General features: G+C 40.8%; 1 protein-coding gene across 1 annotated transcript in view; it reads left to right on the forward strand.

Moving 5' to 3' along the window:
- The window catches only part of LOC145416442 (F-BAR domain only protein 2), a 264,247-nt gene that overhangs the window by 57,237 nt on the left and 185,712 nt on the right, over positions 1-21,298 (forward strand). Inside the window, exon 8 of the mRNA XM_080285396.1 lies at positions 18,619-18,831. Within this exon, the coding sequence (XP_080141522.1) occupies positions 18,619-18,831 (213 nt within the window). The remainder of the gene's footprint in view (positions 1-18,618; positions 18,832-21,298) is intronic.

Here is a 21,298-nt window from a genome sequence, read left to right on the forward strand (position 1 = left end):
AAGAGAAGTTGCTCTCTCTCTCTCTCTCTCTCTCTCTCTCTCGTTGTGTGTTGAAATTGTTTGGCCCATTTTAGGCATTCTAATTGCCTTTTGTTCACATTTTTTCCATACCAGGCCTGTTAGGCTCATTCTGTTAGTTCATCCATGTGTTCAGTGTGTAGGACTTCATGGGAATTACTGTAGTCCCGCCCCTTTCTCGGAGCTTATCTATTCCTTGTTTGGGAGAATGTATTCTGCAGTTTTATGGTGTTGTATAACCTTTTCACTGTTGTGATTCCAGTGATGTAGAACTTTCATGACCAAATGCACAGGCACAGGACAGTCAAGGAGCTCCATTCTTAAACATACTGAACTACCATCACATCTCACCTTGATTTCCACATAAACCAGATGAGGCTGCCTCCATCCCTGACCTTCGTTTTTGTATCTTTATACTGCCCATTCAAACCATGACCTCCCATCCAGTCACCTCCCAATCATCACATCACGCAAATGAAATAAACCCAGCCAAAACTGAAAAACTTACAAATTACAAGAAGGCTAATTGCATGTTTCACACAAGACATAATACCAGCCCAAGAAACTCATCCTAAACTCTTCCTCAAATGCTTACAGAGCAGTCACTACATCCTGGCTGTATCTGATTTGCCAGAAAACTTTCATCACATTCTGTAGCTTCACGTAAACGTATCCGATTGAGTCAGTCCGAATGCTGCCACTTTAAAAAGGGGTACCAGTTCCCTGATCGTGCACATCATCTCACAGCGTTCATCCAACCAGCTCGATCTCATCAGTCCCCCCACCTCACTGACTTCCATGCCTCTCTTCCTCACACACTCATCCACCATATCCCTCCACCTTCTCGTTGGCCTGCCCTCCACCTCCCCCCTTCAAATTCACTCAGATATACCTTTTTCACCACTCTTTTGTTATCCCTTCTTTCCATATGACCATACCATCCCAGTACACTCTCTTCGATTCTGATGTCCACAGACTTCCTCACTCCACATCTTTCACGAATCACACTACTTCGTATCCTATCCACTCTCTGCACTCCACATACATTCCTCAACAGTCCCATCTTCACTACTTTCACTCTTGACTTTTCATTTTCATGCCACACCATAGTTTCACATCCATATGTTAAAGTTGGCACTAACACTCCTTCATGTAAGTCTCACGCATTTGCAACACTCAAGCCTCTTTCTTATCAAGGCCTTCATAGCACCATTTTCCTCTCTTTTTTTATCACTGTACCCAGGTATTTGAACTCTCACCATTTACCAGTTTCTCTTCATTCACTGTAACATCACACTGGGAGTCATCTTCTTACTTGATTACCATCACTTTACTCTTTTCTACATTTACCCTTAAGGCACGACGCTTACAGACACCAGCAAAATTCTGCGCTAGCCTACCAAGTTCTTGTGTGGTATTTGCAAGTAGCACTGCATCATGAACATACAACAAATTTGAGATATTCCACCCATCACCATTCATTACCAATGCCATCCTTCTCTCCATTACTCGTGTTTTTACTTTTCACATCACCCCATTAATTGATTAAAACCTGCAACTGAATCTCAGCTAATGTGGTAATGTTTCTCAGATATAAGAAGATCTGCTCAGAATTTACATGGTTACAATAATTTTGGATCCAGCTTCCCAATTTACTTACTTTTGAAATAATTTCATTTTTCACATGCTATAAGTTCAGAGTAAGCATTGTAACAAATTTTTGACAGTTAAACAAATTTCTCTCTTGTGTACTACCATCCCTTTGAACTTGGCTATGTACAGGTACTATCCTGCTGTATTCAGGAGGAGTGTATTTACAGCAATTTTTGAACTTAGTTATGCAGTTGTGTTAGGATACTAACTACAGTATAACATTTATAATTTTTTGCTGCATCCTCAAACTCAGTGTAGTGCTGCTTTTGGGTGACTCTGCACTGAGCGACAGGCCAAATAGTTTCACGTAAACCAGGAAACCATTCCCTTTGTTGAGCGGTAACCTTATAACTAAATGATGCTTGGCATCATTTAGTTATAAGGTTACTCCAACAAACTAGTTAAGGCACTCCAGCAAGATAGGGCTTATAAAGGTTTACACCCTGTTGCTCACATAGTGCCACTCAGGGATGAGTAAGGCACGCCACCCGCACCTTAGATGTTGGGATTGAGTAGCCTATCCCCAGGTCCCTGTGCTCCTTACAGAAAGAAAGATTGGATGGTAGACAGATGGATTAAAACATGCTGGCTAGCCTGTTAAAATACCCAGTGGTTTACTGCCATAGAGACCAATATTGCTGTTTTGTATATCATCCAAAATCACGGAATGTCTAACCTAAAAAGCATCACCTCCCGCGTGCCCCTTTCTGAAGCCCTGCCTAGGTACGATTGCCCAAATAAGTGATGACTTACTTTTTTTAAGTTTTGGACAAAACTCCCTGATTCTGATAACCTTTCTTTAATGTTTTCCATAACTTGCCTGCCCTTTAAGCTTAATTTATGTTGTTGATAAAATAAAAGACATTTGATCTAGTGCAAATATAACGTAAGGTTCATCTTCGCATTTTAGATTAATAACTAATTAAATAGTAAGCAATATCTGGCATGTTTCCAGTCATACCCAGGCAGTCTGCCGCCACTAGGCCCAGCAGCTGATACGTCAGTTGTGATCACGCAGTGAGAGGAGGAGTAGCTCAACGTCCTTCATTGTCACGCTCCCCCCTCCCCCCCTTTTTCCCACCAACATTGTTTTTAGTTCTCTTCATTGTCACTCTTGCCTCTGACCACCACCCTTTCTATCTTCTTTCATGAGACTGCGTTATACAGTCTTTTACGTGTTGACATTTCTTCTTCAGCAGAAATGGCTACCCTGTTTACTTGGTCTAAAACTGTCATATCTTCATCTTGAATGCTGAGTTGTAAAAATATGCAAATACTAAGTTGGGATACTAGTCTGAAAGAAGTGTGCTGGAAATACTGTAGGGCCGTACTATTATTGTGCCTCCATTGGACTACATGAGATAAGCTGCAGGAGGATGAAAGTCTGGGCCAGGTTAAGGTAAAGGGGTATAGTTCTCCAATAATTTCACATTTTTACTAAATTCAGTAGATAACCTTCTTTGTTGCCTTTTATTACTCCACTGATTGCTCACAGTGCTCACGGTTTTGTGCTTAGGGCCTTCTTTTCCCACCTGAATTTCATCTTGCATAGAGATTTAAATGTGGATAAGAATATAATTTTAGATGTTTATTTTCATGATTTGATATCACTTGTAATTTGGACATTAACTATGGATTTCATTTTATACAACATTTCTCCCCCAGTATTGTTGATTTGGGATGTAAAAAAAGGATTATGAGAGTTTCTCCGCATTTTAACCCTGAAACCGTTGAGCGATAGGCTGTGCGTTTCGTATTCTTTAGTACGGCTACAACCTCAACTTCAGTATGTTGTGGTTTCCTTTCACGTAATGCGAGATATACACATTAACACCACTTGTATATTGATTTTTGGTGTTGTTTAACTAATTACTGTTCTTTTCGGTGTGCAATAAACAACATACTGTATAACTAGGCTGTGGCAGTTGCCAGATGTCACTTTGTGAGTAAAAGGTACTGAGAATCGGGTCATCACTTCTTTGGGTGTTCATACCAACCTAAGCACTCAGCCATCACACACCTTTCCAAATTTACTCAAGTCATCTTAGACAGGCACATCAAGATATAGCCCCTACCAAGAAACACACTAGCAGCAGTAGACATAAACAGAACATTCAGTACAGGACCAAGGCATACATATAGAATTTTAAATACTGACATGGAAGGCAAGAAGAAATGGCTGGCCAGCTTTCTTTTAGATAGACAGGCCTAAGTACTGTACTCTATCAGAACCAAAGTTCCAGATTCAGAGTAATATGCAGTGGTCTCTTACAGGATTCATTCCATTCACCTGTTCCCCAGTGTTCAGCCAACCACCCTTGTTTTCTAACAATATTGTTTTGATGACCTAGTGTAATTTCACAACATTCCAAAACACAACAAGCAGCCGGTCAGTTCCAGCAGTTCCTACTGTATACTAACAAGTACACTTGTTTGGACAAGATAATGACTGCTTCGCCAACTAAACAGACTTCTAACTCTATAAACAGCTGTTTTCATTTCCAAAACTTTTTAATTATTGTTCAGTGTTATCTACACAAGTCCAGACTCAGCTCATCCATGCACAGTACTAACTAACCCACCAGATATTCAGTTGTTGTTTTCATTCTGGCCATTGCTATGAAGACTTTAATGTGAACTAAGGAGTAGAGGCCAGAGTGTGGAATAGAAGAACTGCATTAAAGTGTGTTAGAGCTCACATCAGCTTGTGGGTAGTAGTAGTAGTAGTAGTTGTTCCCAAGGCAGTCTGGCCAACACCGGGCTTCCCCACAGAGCTCTCAAGGAGTGTATGTTGTGTTGTTGGCACAGGTGATTGTGTGCAGTGCAGTCTTCCATAATGTGTTTAATAGCATGGGGTGCTGTGTTGCATATTGGACAGGCATCAACGACGGAGTCATCCAGCCTCTTTTGATAACTCAGGAGGGCTGGATGATGCCCACATCTCAGCCTGACCAGGTGGACCCTGTCCTCAAGAGGGAGGTAGGATTCAGAAGGATGGATATTAGGAGGCTGTGCATGCAGCTGTGTGTTGTCTTTGAGTGACTGAATGGAGCAGTGAGTGATTTGAGCATGGATATGCTTCTGGAAGCTGGTTTGAGGTGGACGAAGGGGAAGAGATGATAGTATTTGTGTACGATATAATGTACTGGGTGTTGTTTTGATGTTCCTTGGTTGTGTGTGGATGTGCTGCCATGTAGTGTAGTGAATGATGAGGGTTTGTGAAGGCTGCAGCAAGAATTTGTGTGTCTTTCATGGCTAAATGATCCTTGTCTTTGAGGACTTTGGTTTCTTGATGTAGGAGGTCTGTGGGTGTAGTAACTGTGCAGCCTGTGATTATTTTTGGGCCCTGTTCTGTATGGTCTGTCGAGTGTTGTAGTGTGTTTTAGTGAGGTTAGAAGCCCAAGCAGGGCTTGCATAATTCATCACTGAACATATATATTGTTTGTGTACTGTGTTGGTGGTTTCATTGTTGTGTCCAAATGTTGTATGGACAAGTGACCTTAGGGCATTGAGTCTTGATGTTAATTTATTTTTAATTTTTGTGGTATGTTTTATGAATGACATTGATGTATTGTATGTTACACCAAGGATTTTGGGTGTGTGTGGCTTTGGTAGGGGAGGGTTGATTATGGTGAGGTGTGGAATGCGACTATGTTCTGCCATCTGGTTTGTGAGAAGAGTCACTGTAGATTTGGCTGGAGCTATTGTGAGTCTTGTGGTGAACCATTCGTGTAATGTGTTGAGGTAAGGTTGGGGGATATGTGTGGTTATATTTGCATTTTGGTGTGTACATGCAAGTGTTATGTCATCTGCATAGGAAGCTATATGTATTTGTGGTGTGTGGGGTGTGAGTATGTTCTGCATGTCTAGGTTAAAGAGTGTGCATGTGGGTTTGAAACAGGTGTAGAACATGGATGATAAGTCAAGAATGAGAACCTTGGAGATGGGGCTGTTGAGGAGTATATGTCAGATGCATGGATTGGTAAGAGTGATAGATTTGTGAAAGTGGTGGAACGGAAGTGGTGATGAGAAGTAGAGTAGTATGTGCTTAGAGGGTACAGAGCACAAAGTAAGAAGTGGATGTATTAGTATACAGTAAAAGTCAAATTATTCGGCATCTGTGGGACCGGGCTGATGCCAAGAAATTGAATTTGCCGAATAATCAAAAAACCTTCCCATTTAGTACGTTAGATATATTAGTAAACACTGTCATCACCACTTATGGTATTACAACTGTGCTTGGAGAGAGTATATACTGTATACTGTATAGTACTGTAATCAGTACAGTACCATACCTGAATCTGAAATATATAAATTAGTGAACATATACAAGTGTAATGATACAGTAGGCCTACAAGTCAGATAACACGATGGCTGAATTCTGTCTATCTATCTATTGCCAGATGCCTCAATCCCATTTGGGGTGGCCACAAACAAATTGCCTCCACGTCGTCCTGTCCCCCGCCATTTCACTGCCCTGCTCCCAACTCACACCCCCCTCTCGGAATTGATATGGAATATTACCTACCAGCTCAGTACATCATTTGTATTGGTGAACACTGTCATCACTACTTATATTACTGTCTTACAAATGTATTTGGAGTGAGTACTGTATACAGCACTTTTTCCAAACAAAATAAAATAGTCAGAAAATTACATAAAATAAAGTGGAGGAATATGAATTGGTAAGGTCTTTCTGATGAAGTTAAACGTACATTTAGCGCTCATTCTTTTGTTCGTTTTTTTGTTTACATGTGAAAGGGAGAGTATTGATGCAAACAGTAATGTATTCCATTAACCCTTAATAACCTCCGGCATTGAACAACCCTTTACAGTACAGATGTCAGTGATGTCGAGTTAGTGTGAGCTGTGAAAAACTGTGAACAATTAAGGGAAGGGAACGAAGGTCACTGGTATGTTTACACGACTCTATGCTATGATTCCAAGCAGTCAGGCAGTTGCTTGATCTCATATGTTTTTTCCCATTTGGTAAATGCACCGTAACTTGATCAATTCTCCCGTGAGTCATAACGAATCATAGCATGGGTTTAGGAAGCTAATAACACATTGCTATGTGTGCCAGACGATTATCTTCACATCTTTAAGAAAATGGAAGAAAATTAATCCCTCTCTTAGTACGTAGAGTAATTTTCTTCCTTTCTTCTGGAAATCAATTTATTTTTCTTAAATATGAGAAGATAATCGACTGGCGCACCTAACAATGAGTTACTAAGCTTCCTAAACCCATGCTATTATTCGCTATGAGTCACGGAAGAATTGATAAAGTTACGGTGCATTTACCAAATGGGCGAAAACATATGAGATTGAGTGACCTCCTGGCTGCTTGGAATCGTAGCGTAAAGTCGTGTAAATATGCCAGTGACCTTCATTCCCTCCCCACAATTGTTTATTTTTTTTGTATAGCTCACGCGAACGTGGCAGAAGAGAGAGTTATATGTAGAAAGGAAGAGAGAGGTGAAAAGATTAGTAAGAGAGAGTAAGAAGAGAGTGGATGAGGAATTTGAAAGAAATTTGAGTGTAAAGTGAAGGGACTGTAAGAATATGTTCTGGAAAGAGGTGAAGAGAGTAAGACAGGGTGGCAGTGAAGTTAGCAGGGGAGTGTAAGATAAAAATGGTAGATTACTAGTGGAGAAGGGAGAAAAAGTGAGCAGATGGAGAGAACACTTAAAGGAATTGTTGAACATAGAGGATGGAAGGAATGCAAGTATAAGTGGCTGGGGAATGGCTGGGAGAAGGAGGGAGGTGAGAAGACAGGAAGAAATCAGTAGGATAGAAGTTGTGGAAGCAATGAAAAAAGTTAAATTGGGGAAAGCCCCAGGAATTGATGGAGTGTGTGGTGAAATGCTGAAGCATGGGGGAGAGATAGTAGTAGAATGGATGTGGAAGATGTGCAGATTGGCCTGGGAGGAAGGTAGAGTCGCAGAGGATTGGAAGTCAGGTATAATTATTCCCTTGTACACAGGAAAAGGGGAAGAAGAAGTGTGTGGTAATCATTGGGGCATTTGTCTTCTTATGGTCAGACTCAAATATGAAGTCCGTTTGGGTGGGTCCTGAGAGGGGATTTCCCTCTCTACAGCTCTGTCGCATCAACCCCAGTACCTATCTCTCTCTCTGTCCTATGTCAGCTAGTTACTATTTGAAATTGTATATTAAATATTCTGTACTTATTAAATATATTAAATAAGGCTATATAGTGCTATGAATGTGTTGCTTTTTAGGATAATAGCAATGATTTGTATAAATTCCACACCACGTGACAACGTCGCTTTCCGACGTTGCCAGAGGTCAAGGACACCCACCTCAGACTACAGGTGACCGGTCACTTCCTCCCTGATCCCCACCCACGATGGCAGCTACTCCGACTCGCTCTCGTGTGCTCCACAGTCGGGAGAAAGAACTTATTTACAATGTGAACAAGTATTTTCTAGAAGAAAGGTCAGAGAGAGGACTTATGCCTACTGGGGAAACCTCTATATAAAGAAAATGCGCCAAGACTTTTACCTCAGTGATGGTGTGGAAAAAAGGTCGAAACAATATAGAAGAAAACACAGCTTATAAATATATAAAAACTTTCTCAATCAACTGAGAGAGAGAGAGGAGGTTTGGCAGAGCTGTAGAGAGGGAAATCCCCACGCGGGCCCCACCCAAACGGACTTCATATTTGAGTCTGACCATAGTGTAGTAGGAAAAGTGTATGGTAGGATACTTATTGACAGAGTTAGAGAAAGAACAGAGGAATTAGTTGGAGAAGAACAGGGAGGCTTTAGGAAGGGAAGAGGTTGTGTAGATCAGATATTCATTCTTAGATCTTTAGTGGAAAAGTTTCTAGAGAAAGGAAAAAAGTTGTATGCAGCTTTCATGGATTTGAAGAAAGCATATGACAGGGTGGATAGACAAGGATTGTAGAAAGTATTAAGAATATATGGAGTAGATGGGAAGTTGTTGAATGCTGTGAAGAGTATGTATGATGGTGCTAAGGCTGCAGTGCGTGTGGATGGTGAACTGAGTGAATTTTTCTCTTTGAAGGTTGTGTTGAAACAGGGATGTGTCATGTCTCCATGGTTGTTCAATCTGTACATGGATGGGGTAATAAAAGAGGTACAAGGTAGGGCAGTGGATGTTGGAGTGGCCCTGGTGAGAGAGGATAGTGTTTGGAAACTGCCTGTACTGTTGTTTGCAGATGATACTGTGTTGTTGAGTGAAGATGAAGGGGAGCTGCAAGGCTTGGTGGATGAGTTTGGGAGAGTGTGTAAGAATTGGAATTTAAAGGTGAATGCAGGGAAGAGTAAAGTGATGGTCTTTGAGAGAGGTGAAGTCAGTGAATGTACAGTGAGGCTGGATGGTGAGGAAATGGAAAATGTGAGTATGTTTAAGTACGTGGGTAGTGTGATGAGTAAAGATGGAAGTTTGGAGGGTGAAGTGCTTGAAAGGGTACAACAAGGAAGAAAGGTTGCTGGTTTCTTGAAAGCATTGCTAAGAAACAGGGAAGTGAGCATGGAAGTGAAAAAGTTACCACATGACAGTATTGTGATACCAACTCTAACGCATGGAAGTGAAGCTTGGACGTTGTTGGAAGGACACAAGTCAAGAGTGAGAGCAGTGGAAATGAGTTATTTAAGAGGAGCCCGTGGAGTCACATGGAGAGACAACCTGACAAATGAGGATATAAAGGAGTGTTGTGGTGTGGATGTGGATGTGATAGGAAGCATTAGGAGGAGCACACTGAGGTGGTTTGGCCATGTTGAGAGGATGGAGGGTGAGAGACTGATGAGGAGAGTGTATGTGAGTGAGGTGGAGAGGGGAAGAGGGAGGGGGAGGCTGAGGATGAGATGGAGGGAGGGGGTGGGGAGGTATATGAGAGAGGGGGGTGTGAGTTGGGAGCAGGGCAGTGAAATGGTGGGGGACGGGGCGACATGGAGGCAATTTGTTTGTGGCCACCCCGTATGGGATTGAGGCGTCCGGCAATAAATAGATAGATAGATAGACAGACCAATGTGACATCACTGACATCAGTACTGTAAAGGGTTGTTCAATGCCGGAGGTTATTAAGTGGTTAATGGGATACATTACTGTTTGCATCAATACTCTTTCTTTCACATATAAACAAAAAAACGAACAAAAGAATGAGCGCTAAATGTACGTTTAACTTTCATCAGAAAGACCTTAGCAATTCTTATTCCTCCAGTTTATTTTATGTATTAGGTTTGGTTAAATTATTAGGTATAATTAAACTCGGTTAGGTTAGGTTAGGTTTAGTTAAACACTTAGGACAGTCCCTTCCACCATTATGCTGAGGAATCAAAATACAAGAGCTGTCACAGCCATACAGCTGAAAACAATGGGGAAACTGATTTAACATGCAACATTTATTTATGGGTAATGCATTGCAGCATCAGTGGTTCATGGGCAACGCAATTACCAGTAAATGTCATTTTCAGGAAGGCGTCAAGAATGAGCGTATTTCAAGAATTAGCAACGGGGCTTGGAACGTAACCCTCTCTTATTTGGGGGTGGTGGTTACTGTACGGTATGATACTGTGCAATATTGTAATCAATACAGTACTATACCTGAATCTGAAAAATATAGAAAACTAGTGAACATATAGAAGTGTAATGAAACATTAGGCCTGCAAGTCACAGATAACACATCCTGGAGTGCCGAGATGATTCCGGACATCTGCCGAACAATCAATGATTTTCATAAATGGGACTATTTCTCAAAACTGCCGAAATGTCGGATCTACTGAATAATCAGCTGCCGAATAATAGGACTTTTACTGTACATGGAGATGGAAATGATTAATTTTGTACTCTTTCTGTAACCTAGCAGTTGATGGAGTGGTTGTGTCTCATAGTCATAGATGTTGCAAGTGTGACTGAATCAGCTGAAATTTATTATTGTGAATGGTTTTTACCTTTGGGGTGGAGCTTTGAACATTGAAGCCTTGAATGTAGGTGTGGTACATTTGTGCTGAGCATTCAGGTAATTGTTTACCTACTTCAGAATTTTCCTTTTTCCTGTTTCTGGCTCTTAACCATTAATTAAACAACTCAGAGTATAAGGTTGTAATGAGGATTTTTGTTACTGGAAAACTGTATCTCTGAATTCATTAGTTTACAGTGCTTGTATCCTGGTGAACCTGAAGCCACAACAATAACAACAGTGTTCCAGATTAATTGGCTTACATAATGCACATAGACTCGCGGGAGATTTTTGATTGTAGTGTAATTCATCTGTTGGATCTTTAATGATTACAGTAGCAGTAGCTTCATTCTCTTGTATCATGTATAGTACTGTATATGCATGGAAGTTGGTGAAGGATTTGCTAGTTTATACTGTTGGTATTTTTTATTCATGTAGAATGCAATTTTATGGAATAGATTTGCTGTTTAAATTGTTCTTTGAATAGCTGTAAAATACATATGTGTCCTGGGGATAGGTGAGAATGAATACTGCCCAGAACATTGCCTGAACATTGTAATAAGTTTTTGAAAATGGTGTTAGTTGGGGGCTGGGAATTCCTTGTGATGCAGTATTAGTGAAGGGATGTGGCAGTGTCAGTGCCCAGCACTTATGTTGCAAGAAGCCTTATATCTCCTGTAGCGAGGGGAAGGGGGAAATACTTTTTTTTTTTTGGACATGGTCATTGAGGGTGACCTCAGGGATAAGAGACTGAATAAGGAAGCTGCCAGAGATTGAGCAGCATGGAGAGATGGAGAGATGCTAGTAGGTGACCAAGGCCGACTCATGCAAGCATGTTGGAGCCCTCAAAAACAAAACAAAACAAAACAGTCCATTTTTCCAGGGACCTCAAAGAGTCATGCTGTAGATCTCCCCATGTATGTTGGAAATTGGGATAGAATTATGATGTGGATGACAGACTGGAATTCAGTACAGTACTGTACTAGATTTGTTATATTGTCTGATATTCTGAAGGCCAGAATTTGAGTATTACCGAAACAAAATACAGCACAATAGTATGCTGGAGTTGCAATCCTTGACTTACATACAGATCCAAATGTATCATTTCCAGTATGAAGGGTTTTTGAAGATCCTCATAATCGGGTGTTTGCCATAATATTTGCAGTCATATAAAAATGTGTCATCCCTGAAGTTCCTCATAGGAGGATGTTTGCCATAATATTTGGAGTCATAAAAAAATGTCATCCCTGTACTCCTTCAGTATGGTTGTCTTTTTTTGGTTTTGTTCTTACAACATCTAGTAGATTTTTTTAAGCACTGAAGAATAGTCATTAGGGAGGTAGTGAAGGTTAGATTTAACCCTGTAAGTAAAAAAAAAAAGTCCTCCCCAAACTGAAGAACATCGTGTGGAAATAACAAGAATGAAATGAAGACTTAATCGTTGGACTGAAGGGGTTCAGCTTACACTGTACATTTGAGTTGGACATGTAATTGCACTGTTTCAAACTTTTTGGTACAGCAAACCCTTCAGTATACAGTATCTAAATCAGATAGGAAGTAAATAAAACTAGTGTAAACTGCTGTAAATTGATGAAACTTGGGATCACTTAGAATTGGTACACTGGCACTGACTGATATAAAGTGTATATTGCACCTGTGGTATATCAGTATATCAAACAGTTACAGTTCATTTGCCTATAACATGATATTCTAATCTCAGCCATGCATTGTTACAGAAATTTTGCTTCAAGAAGATCATATTTGAAAATCCCCCCAACCTCCCATCCCCCACCCCCCAACTTTCCCTGTCGTCATCCCCAATGATGCTTCTAAGCCTCCCCAAACCTCCCCAGATTGACCTTGAAAGTACTGTACCAAACATTGATAAACACTTTCATGAGTATAAGCATACTTGTTGTACTACTAATGTGAATTGTGAAAGTGCTAAGCTCAGAGGAAAAAGCTTTTAAGAAAAACATTGACTAGTGGAGGGAAAAGTTATTGTTGTTGCATATCCTGCCTAACCATGCTGACCCATTGATTGCAGTTAAGCTACTGCCCCTTTGGGGTCATCCCATAGGCTCCTTATACTTTCAGTATTGTGTCTACATCTTGGTATGGCTTGTGCTGTGCAGTGTTCCATTATGTGTGTGTTATGATGTGTGGGCCAATTTTACAAGTGGGGCACCTCCATCCAACCCGAGTCTAAGCTGGTAACTAAAGAGACCTTGGTGATATCCTGATCTAAGCCTAGCTTGTTGTACTCAACCAGCTTTGTTTAAGAATACCAGTGATGGGTGAATTTTGGGAGGGAGGATTGTAATACAGTGTTCTGATCGAGTAAGTGTTTGTTCATTCCTGGTGTTGGAGTGTTTGAAGGTGGGATGTTGTTGAAGACGGTCTGGTATTGTTGTGTGGTGATCGTTTAATGCCCCTAGTTGTGTTGTGTGGCTCTTTCATGTAATGATGGGCTGGTGTGTGTTAGCACAGTCTGTTGCATAGAATTATGTACCTTTAGTATCAAGATATTCTCATACAGAAGGGACTTTTGGTTTCAAAATGTAAGTGAGTTATGGGAGTGGTTTTGGTACAGCCAGTGATGATTTGTAGGGTGTTCTTTATGATTTACAAGGTTTTGTAGTGGGTTTTAGATAAAATGGGTACCCATGCTGGGGAGGCATAGGACATCACTGCTCTAATGTATTGTTTGTAGAGTAGGTTGAGTGCTTCTTTTTTATTACAAAGTCTATCTATCTGTTGCCAGACATCTTAATCCCATGAGGGGTGGCCACAAACAAATTGCCTCCATGTCACTTGGTCCCCCGTCGGTTCACTGCCCTGCTCCCAGCTCACACCCCCCTCTCAATGACCTTTCCACATCCCTCCAGCTCATCCTTGGCCTTCCATTCCCTTCCCCCTTCACCTCACTCACATACACTCTCCTCATTAATCTTTCACTCTCCATCCTCTCCACATAGCTGTACTACCTCAATGTATTGCTCCTAACGCTTTCTGTCACATCCACGGCACAGTGCTCCTTCGCTTTGTCATTTGTCAGTCTGTCTCTCCATGTAACGCCACATGCTTCTCTCAGATAACTCATTTCCACTGCTGTCACTCTTGACTCATGTCCTTCCAACAAGGTCCAAGCTTCACTTCCATACGTTAGAGTTGGTATCACAAAACCGTCATGGAGCAACCTTTTTTTTTTTTTTTTTTTTTTTTTTTTTTTTTTTTTTAATAATCACTATTTTCAAAGAGCCAGCAACCTTTCTTCATTGTTGTACCCTTTCAGGCACTTCGCCCTCAAACCTACATCCTTACTCATCGCACTATCCAAGTACAGTACTTAAATGCACTCACATTTTCCATTTCCTCAGCATCCAACCTTGCTTTGCCTTCAGTGACATCATTTATCTTGAAAACCATAACTTTACTCTTCTCTACATTCACCTTAGAGACCGTTTTTTACACACACTTCCAAACCCAACAATCTGTCCTGTAAATTCCGTAAGTACTATACAGTAACCTCTCAAATAACGTGACGGTTAAGTTCCTGGAGAGGTCGCGTTAGTTAAAAACACGTTTTTTAAACATAATTTTCCCATAAGAAACAATGGTAATATTGGTGATTACGTTCCTGGACTCTTGGAAAGTCTACCCATTTGGGGAGTTATGCTGCTCTAAACTTAAAAGCAACAATATTAATTTCAAGGAAAATCCACATAAAAAACAAAAACAGTATATCTGGGGAGAAATAAACAACATTTGAGCCCTAGTTGGGCCGAAGCTTTGTTTACTTCTCCCCAAATACATACTGTTTTCATTTTTTACGTGGATTCTCTTTCAATTCTGCTTCATTCACGGCATTGTGAAAGTTCCTCAACATTTTTAATGCATTAGTAGGTCATAAAAACACTACAGTAAAAGCAACATTTTCATTACAGTAAGTAGGTCACAAACAATAACAACACACAGCCTCACTTCATGTATGCATCACTCGTCATCTGCTGCTGTCCCTCCTTACCCCGCTACCCCACCTTCTGCCACTCCCCACCCTAAATTTGTTGTCCCTCCTCGCTCTGCTGTCCTTCCTCTTCCACTTCCTCTGATCCCGTGCTACTGGTGATGAAGATAAATCCCTTAAGTTTTCTGTCTTCTTCATAAAGAACTGCTCTATCTTGGTCTGAGTGGTTTTCTTCTTTCTGTTCTGCGGCATCAAGTTGTAACAGTGTAGATCTACCATCACTTTCCTGGCCAAATTTTGTCCGAAAATGAGCCAAATTCCTCAGAATAGGGCCAAACTTCATTTTCGAATATTATAGTTCGAATAAAACCAGTTTAAGCAACAGACAAATAAAAAATTGTATTTATGCATAAACTGCCACACACGGTCTATCAGCTCAGGACTGTCCAAGGCGCGCGGCTAATTTGAAACCATCACGTACGTGTAAAGTCGCGTTAAATCAAGAAACCCTTGTTAGTTAAACATATCTCCTTAAATATTTGCTCGTGTTAAAACGAAAACGCGTTTTTTTTTAAACTCATGTTAGTTGAGAGGTAACTGTACATTGAATCTGGGGTGCACTTCCTCTTGATGTGTTGTTTGTGGTTCATGATGGTGAGTCCAGTGTCTTATGTCACACCAAGGATAAATAGTTAAGGGTGTGTTTTGGTTGTATGGTTACCTCCTAGCATGGTAACCATAACCAAATTATGGCGCCAGGTGGTTTAGTGGGTAATTATGGCACTCCAATCGGATTGAACTGGTGAAGGTTTATATCCAAGGGATGGTTGGGGTTTATTGCTCACATAATGCCCCTCAGGGATGAGTGAGGCAGGTTACATTCATCTTAAATGTCAGGACCAAATTGCCTAGCCCTGGGCTCCTACACTCATTACGGGGCAACATAGGATTGGATGATAGATGGATGGATGGTGGCACAGGCATTGTTAATTGTGATGTTATGGGAGTGCGTGTGCTCATGTTTGCTGATGATGATGCGTGTGGAGGAGGATTTGGCTGGAGTGATTGTCAGCCTTTTGTCATCGTCCCATGCCTGGAGTCTGTTGAGATAATATGTTTTAATGTGCAAGCTCTGCAATGTGGTTGTTATGGCAATGTTGTTTGCATATGAGGCAACATTTGTGTGCATTTGGGATGTGGTAATGTCCTACATGAATAGGTTGCAGAGTGTAGGTAAGTGAAAGAATGAAGCCCTGTGGAACTCCATTAAGGGAGTTTCGTGTTCATGATTGCTTGTCTGGCAGAAAAGTAGTTGGCAAGCCAGCCTTAGTGTTGTTCTCTATTTTTGTGTTGCAGATTTTGGTTATTAGTTTGTGCTGAGGGATGGCATCAGAGTCTTTAATAATATCTGTTTTTATAACAAGAGTAACCTATGTTGTGTGATTGTGGTTTGCATGAAGTTGATGCCATCAGATGCATGTTGTGTGAGCATTAATAAGGTGTTCTGGAGTACAGTGCTTTAAAGCTGCATTGTGAAGGAGCACAGGGGACATTAGGTGTGACTTTATTAAGGATTAGGTGCTCATTTATCCTGGATGGTATGCCGAGTAGTGTTATGAGTCTGTACGAAGAACTGTGTGTTGGGTCCTTGTGTAGGTTAAGAATACTGATAATCATTCCATATTTGCAGATGCTGGGAATGATACAATGTTTTTATGAGTAGTTGCTGGTGTTTGTGAAAACTCAGTGCATGTTGGTGTAAAATGACTTAACATTTCTGTAGTGATTCACAAGTGGGTCTGCTTGTTCTCCGTTCAAAGAGCTGTGCTAGGTGTTGGTAGTGATGGCGGGATGGGTCTTGGAATTGCTTGTATGTAATTGATACTGTGAAGTGTTCTGTAGAACTGTGAGGGGTCTGTGGAGTAGTTAAATGTTGCTACAGAGGCTTTCCAATTTTCCTTTTTCATTGTTATTTTTATTGTAAATATCTTTGTTTTATTGCGGAACCTTGTGATGGTGTCTGTGTGGAGAGGACAGTTGTGTTTGAGTAAGGGAAGGGCAAAAATGTACTAGTACAGAGGCTTTTCTTTTACAGGATTCTCACCATTAACAGCTTATCAGCCACTCAAGTGTAATACATGTAACACATCATAAGATAAACCTTTTAATTATGAGAAATTTCATACTAATAACAAATACTGATAATTTGAAATGCTGACCTACCAGTTATGAGTAATACGAGAGAAATGGGTTATCTGCATCTTTGAGAAATATTTCTAAGAGAAAGTGGTATATACAGTTTCTGGTTTCATATTAATTAATAGATTAACATTGCTTACTGTTAGTGTTTGTCACTGTAAATATGAAATTTCTCATAATTAAGTTGATTATTAGTGTCATAAGCAGTACACCTTATCAGCTAATCTGTTGGTGGCAAGAATCCAGTGTAGTAGCCTCTACAGTAGTGCTGCTACCATCCCCAAAATGATACATTTCATGTCATCGACACCTACTCATAAACTGCATCTTGATAATTATAAGCATTTGATTTTAACTGGGATAGTAAGTTGGAATAAATGGAAATGTGACAGAAATTATTTTGTGGTAAACTAACCTTGAGTAACTGGTCCTTTATCTGTTGCATATCTCGTTCTACCCAAATGTGTTCGTGTAATGATAGAAAATGCCAGATTTAGGCTGTTTGTGGCCTGTGTTGTTGCTGAGTACCATAGCCTCAGTTTGTCTGGCCAAGCAAACCCATCAACTGCAGGCAAACAGTCACCCCTGCAGGGCCATTCCATGAAGTGAACCAATGTTCCCCTTGTGGCAGACAGTGTCTCATTGCAGCAAGGCATGGGGAAGCGTGTGGTTTGGTTCGATTTTCTGATGGATGCCACATTTGCATCCCTCCACCCAGTTCATAGGGGCACTATGGTCCACCCAGTTCACAGGGGCATCATGGTCCACCCAATTCACAAGGGCACCATGGTCCACCCAGTTCACAGGGACACTATGGTAGGCCCCACACCTTTCTTTGATTGTGTGGTCACCATCCAGCACTGAACAGTAAATGGTTTCCTGTATTACAGGGCCTGTTTCATGGTATATAGGTTCTATTTATGTTATGCCAGTTTGATGGACCGGACCATCAGTTTTTTGCATTTAAGGTAAATTATGCAGTGGAATCTCATGTTATAGGTGAATAAGCTGTACTAAGCATGATGGTGGAGGGCTTTACAGTATAGAGGAGTTACAAATATGCAGTCTATTAATTTTGAACTACAGTAATTACCTATTCTCCTCTTCTTGCTGCCTTTGAATAGATTTTATTAAACCACCCCTCTGACTTACAGTTTTCCAGTAATGTTCTTCAAATTTCTGCCATTTTTACTCATGGTGTCACATTATTGTAGGTTTGCAGTGTACTCATTATTTTTGTAAGGTGATTGGTGTTAATGGAGGATGGGTTAGATTTTTTTTTTTTTTTTTTTTTTTTTTTTTTTTTTTTTTTTTTTTTTAATGAATGAAATTATTATTATTATTTTTTTTTTCATATATACTTGAGATCATTAATTCAGCACAGATTATCCTTCTCACGAATGTATACTTGAGAACATTAATCCAGCACAGATTATCCTTCTCAAGAATTTATACTTGAGAACAGTAATCCAGCACAGATTATCCTTCTCAAGAATGTCTCAAGTTAGTTATTGCTGTTTTAGACATGACTACTGTTTACTGAAGATCATATTGTGCTTAAGGTAATTAGGGTTTGCTGTACATAATGCACCCACGATTAGTTGTTCTTGCATGTGTAGACATTTGCACACTTTAGTTTGATATGTTGCAATATATTTTGCTGGCTTTTAGATGAGGAAATAAACCATATTAGGTTATAAACCTTTAGTAATGCATTACTAACAACCATTGATGTTTTGCTTAGCGCAGAATTTGTGTTGCAGAAGGTGTTGTTAACCTGACCATAGCCAGCTTGACTAATGTTACCCTCTTGTGCGGGGTAAACACAACCTTACAGGGCGGAGTGAACGAGAGTGGTCTGCTCCCCCCAGCTGTGATTCAGGCGGGGGGGAGGATAGCCAGGACGGGGAGGGGTGTGAGCGAGGGACGGAGAGTCTCCCCCACTCCCCCGCTAAAGTACCCCCTGCCCGGGTGACTAGCGCTCCCACCAGCCCCTCCTCCGCAGCTGAGGACCTGGGTCTCGGCCGCAGCGTGTTACGCTCATCAAAGTGTATGCTTAATACTATTGATTTGTTTATTTTAATATTTATTATTTTGCATTCTTATAAGTTTGGCAGGGTTTTGAACCGTGAAGAACAGCAAGGTATTGATAAGCTTTAAACTGGATAATCTCAGTATGTCAAGTTATTACAGGTACTATGAGAAACTGACTTGTTCTTTAATATCATTACCAATTTTATTTGTTTTATGGAACAGTATTCAAAGAGTTTTTGTTTTATGTATTGTCATTGATAGGCTGTTTTTCAGTGGATCATAAGCCTTTGCAAATCAAAGGAATACTGCAATTTAGATGGATCCTCTGCCTATAGACAGTATAACATTGGAGTGCTATTGTCATCCATTTCAGATTATTGACAAGAATGGCTGCTGATTACTTATACAGAACTGCATCATTTATCTGGAAGCTATGAGACTTAACAGTAATTTGACTTAAAAGAAAATTTAATTGCAGATATGATGTACAAAGAGCTATTGTAATATATTGATAATATTGCATTTGAAGTAGTGATGCAGTATGTGGCAGCATGTTCTGTGCATGATATTGAAATAGTTACTTTCAGTTTCTCCTGGGACAGTAGGTAACTTTAAAGTAATTAAGAGGCTATCCATAATGATGTTTGTTCTTCATGGACTAACATGGGCAGAGCATCTACTTACTGCTGTAGAATCATTGTGCTTTGTGCTCTGGGCTTGGTGTATCTGGGAAAAAGCGGCTTGGCAGTACTTGGTGAGGGTGCTTAGTATTGGCTGGAAATCCATTTGGTTTAGCAGTTTCCTCAAAACATCTGATGTATTAAAGCATCCATCCCTCCATCATCAATCCTTTTCTGCTCCAACAGGAATGTAGGAACTCAGGGCTAGGCTACTCAGTCTTGACATTAATCCCCTTGAGACTGGGGTGGAACATTGATGATCTACACATTGGAAACTGGCCATAATTGCAATTTTTGCTTGTTTACAACACTCACCTACAAAGAACTATGCATGCATTGTTAATGTATTGAGTACCATTAGAAAGCACCAACCCTCAGCTGCAGTTTGTTACCAGATTGATGGCACTCAGTCTTCCAGAAGTGGAAAGACAGCCGAGGGACTGAAAGTACCCTTTGAGGCTTTGTGTGGGCACAGAGTTGTTGTGTGCAGGCCAACTTCTCATAATCCAACCACTTCCTGCCAACCACTTCCCGTATCCGAACACACCATACCACTGCCTGTGTGGATTACCACATCAACTGAATGTATCTGCTATCTACTGTACAGTGGGGCACCAATTTTCGCGCCTAATTGGGTCCAAAAATAATGCGCGAAAGTGGAATTAGCGAAAGTTGGGGCATTGTCTTTATGGCAAAAAGGCTAATTGGTTCCTGGTTATCCTAAAGTAACATCAGATTTTCATTTTCACTTGCAATACAGTACATCAAATCACTGTTGTACATTGCATTGTGAGATACAAACAATAAAAACTGTACAGTACACATTATATGAGGAGAAACATACCACAGAGACCAGGTTGAGGTGTTTAATGGATGTTGGGGGTAAGTATCCGAGGCGCGTGGCGGGCTTATTTAGCCACGCCAGACGTTTTGGCCTTTCCTCCCGACTTTGAATGTCCCGGCCACTTTTTATCACCACCACTGCCTCCCGGCCCTCCCCCCACACCACCAGGCTCTCCCCCCACACCACCAGGCCCTTTCCCCACACTACTAGGTATAGTAGAGGCCATTGAACCACGAGAATCCAACACAATGGAGCTAGCACGCTCGTACACAATGGCGGGAATGGGTGGACAGAGTGTTGACATGACGTCATTCAAGATGGCGGTGGGTTGCGGGCGGGCGGTGCAGGAAATTCAAAGTTCAAAATATTGTCCCAAACCCAAAATTTGTGCGCAAAAATCGATTTTTTTCAAGCGAAAGTGGAAGTTAGGGAATATTTGGTGCATGCCGCGAAAGTGGATTCCGCGAATCCTGCTGTAGCGAAAGTTGGTGCACTACTGTATATATATATATATAGCCAGACGCCATAATCTCGTAAGAGGTGGCAGTTTGACTTTGAGTTGTTTTACAGGGAGGGGCACAAAATCTCCACCAACCCATATAGGGAATACATGGGTTAGTTGTATGGTTACCACCCAGCATTGTAAATGGTTTCCTGGCTTAGAGAAAATCATTAGGCTTGTTACCTAATGTAAAGCCACCTGAAAATGAAAGAAGAGTAAAAAAATGTGTCAGGAAAGATGGGAGAAATAGGAAGAGAGGAGGCCAGACACAGAAAAAGAGTGATAAATGGTAAAGGAAGAAGTAGGCAGCACAACATCAAGTGAGTGGATGATGGTTGCTACTACCTCCCATATCATGTATCTTTCAACACCATATTATTTTGGACACATGGTGCTCCTAGAATTTGTCCTCAGAGCACCTCATTGTTTTTATGATGCTGCTATGTGGAGGAACTCA

This window comes from Coenobita brevimanus, chromosome 106 (genome assembly GCF_032717465.1).
Source record: "Coenobita brevimanus isolate Jiangsu-jjx chromosome 106, ASM3271746v2, whole genome shotgun sequence".
Classification (NCBI taxonomy): Eukaryota; Metazoa; Arthropoda; class Malacostraca; order Decapoda; family Coenobitidae; genus Coenobita; species Coenobita brevimanus.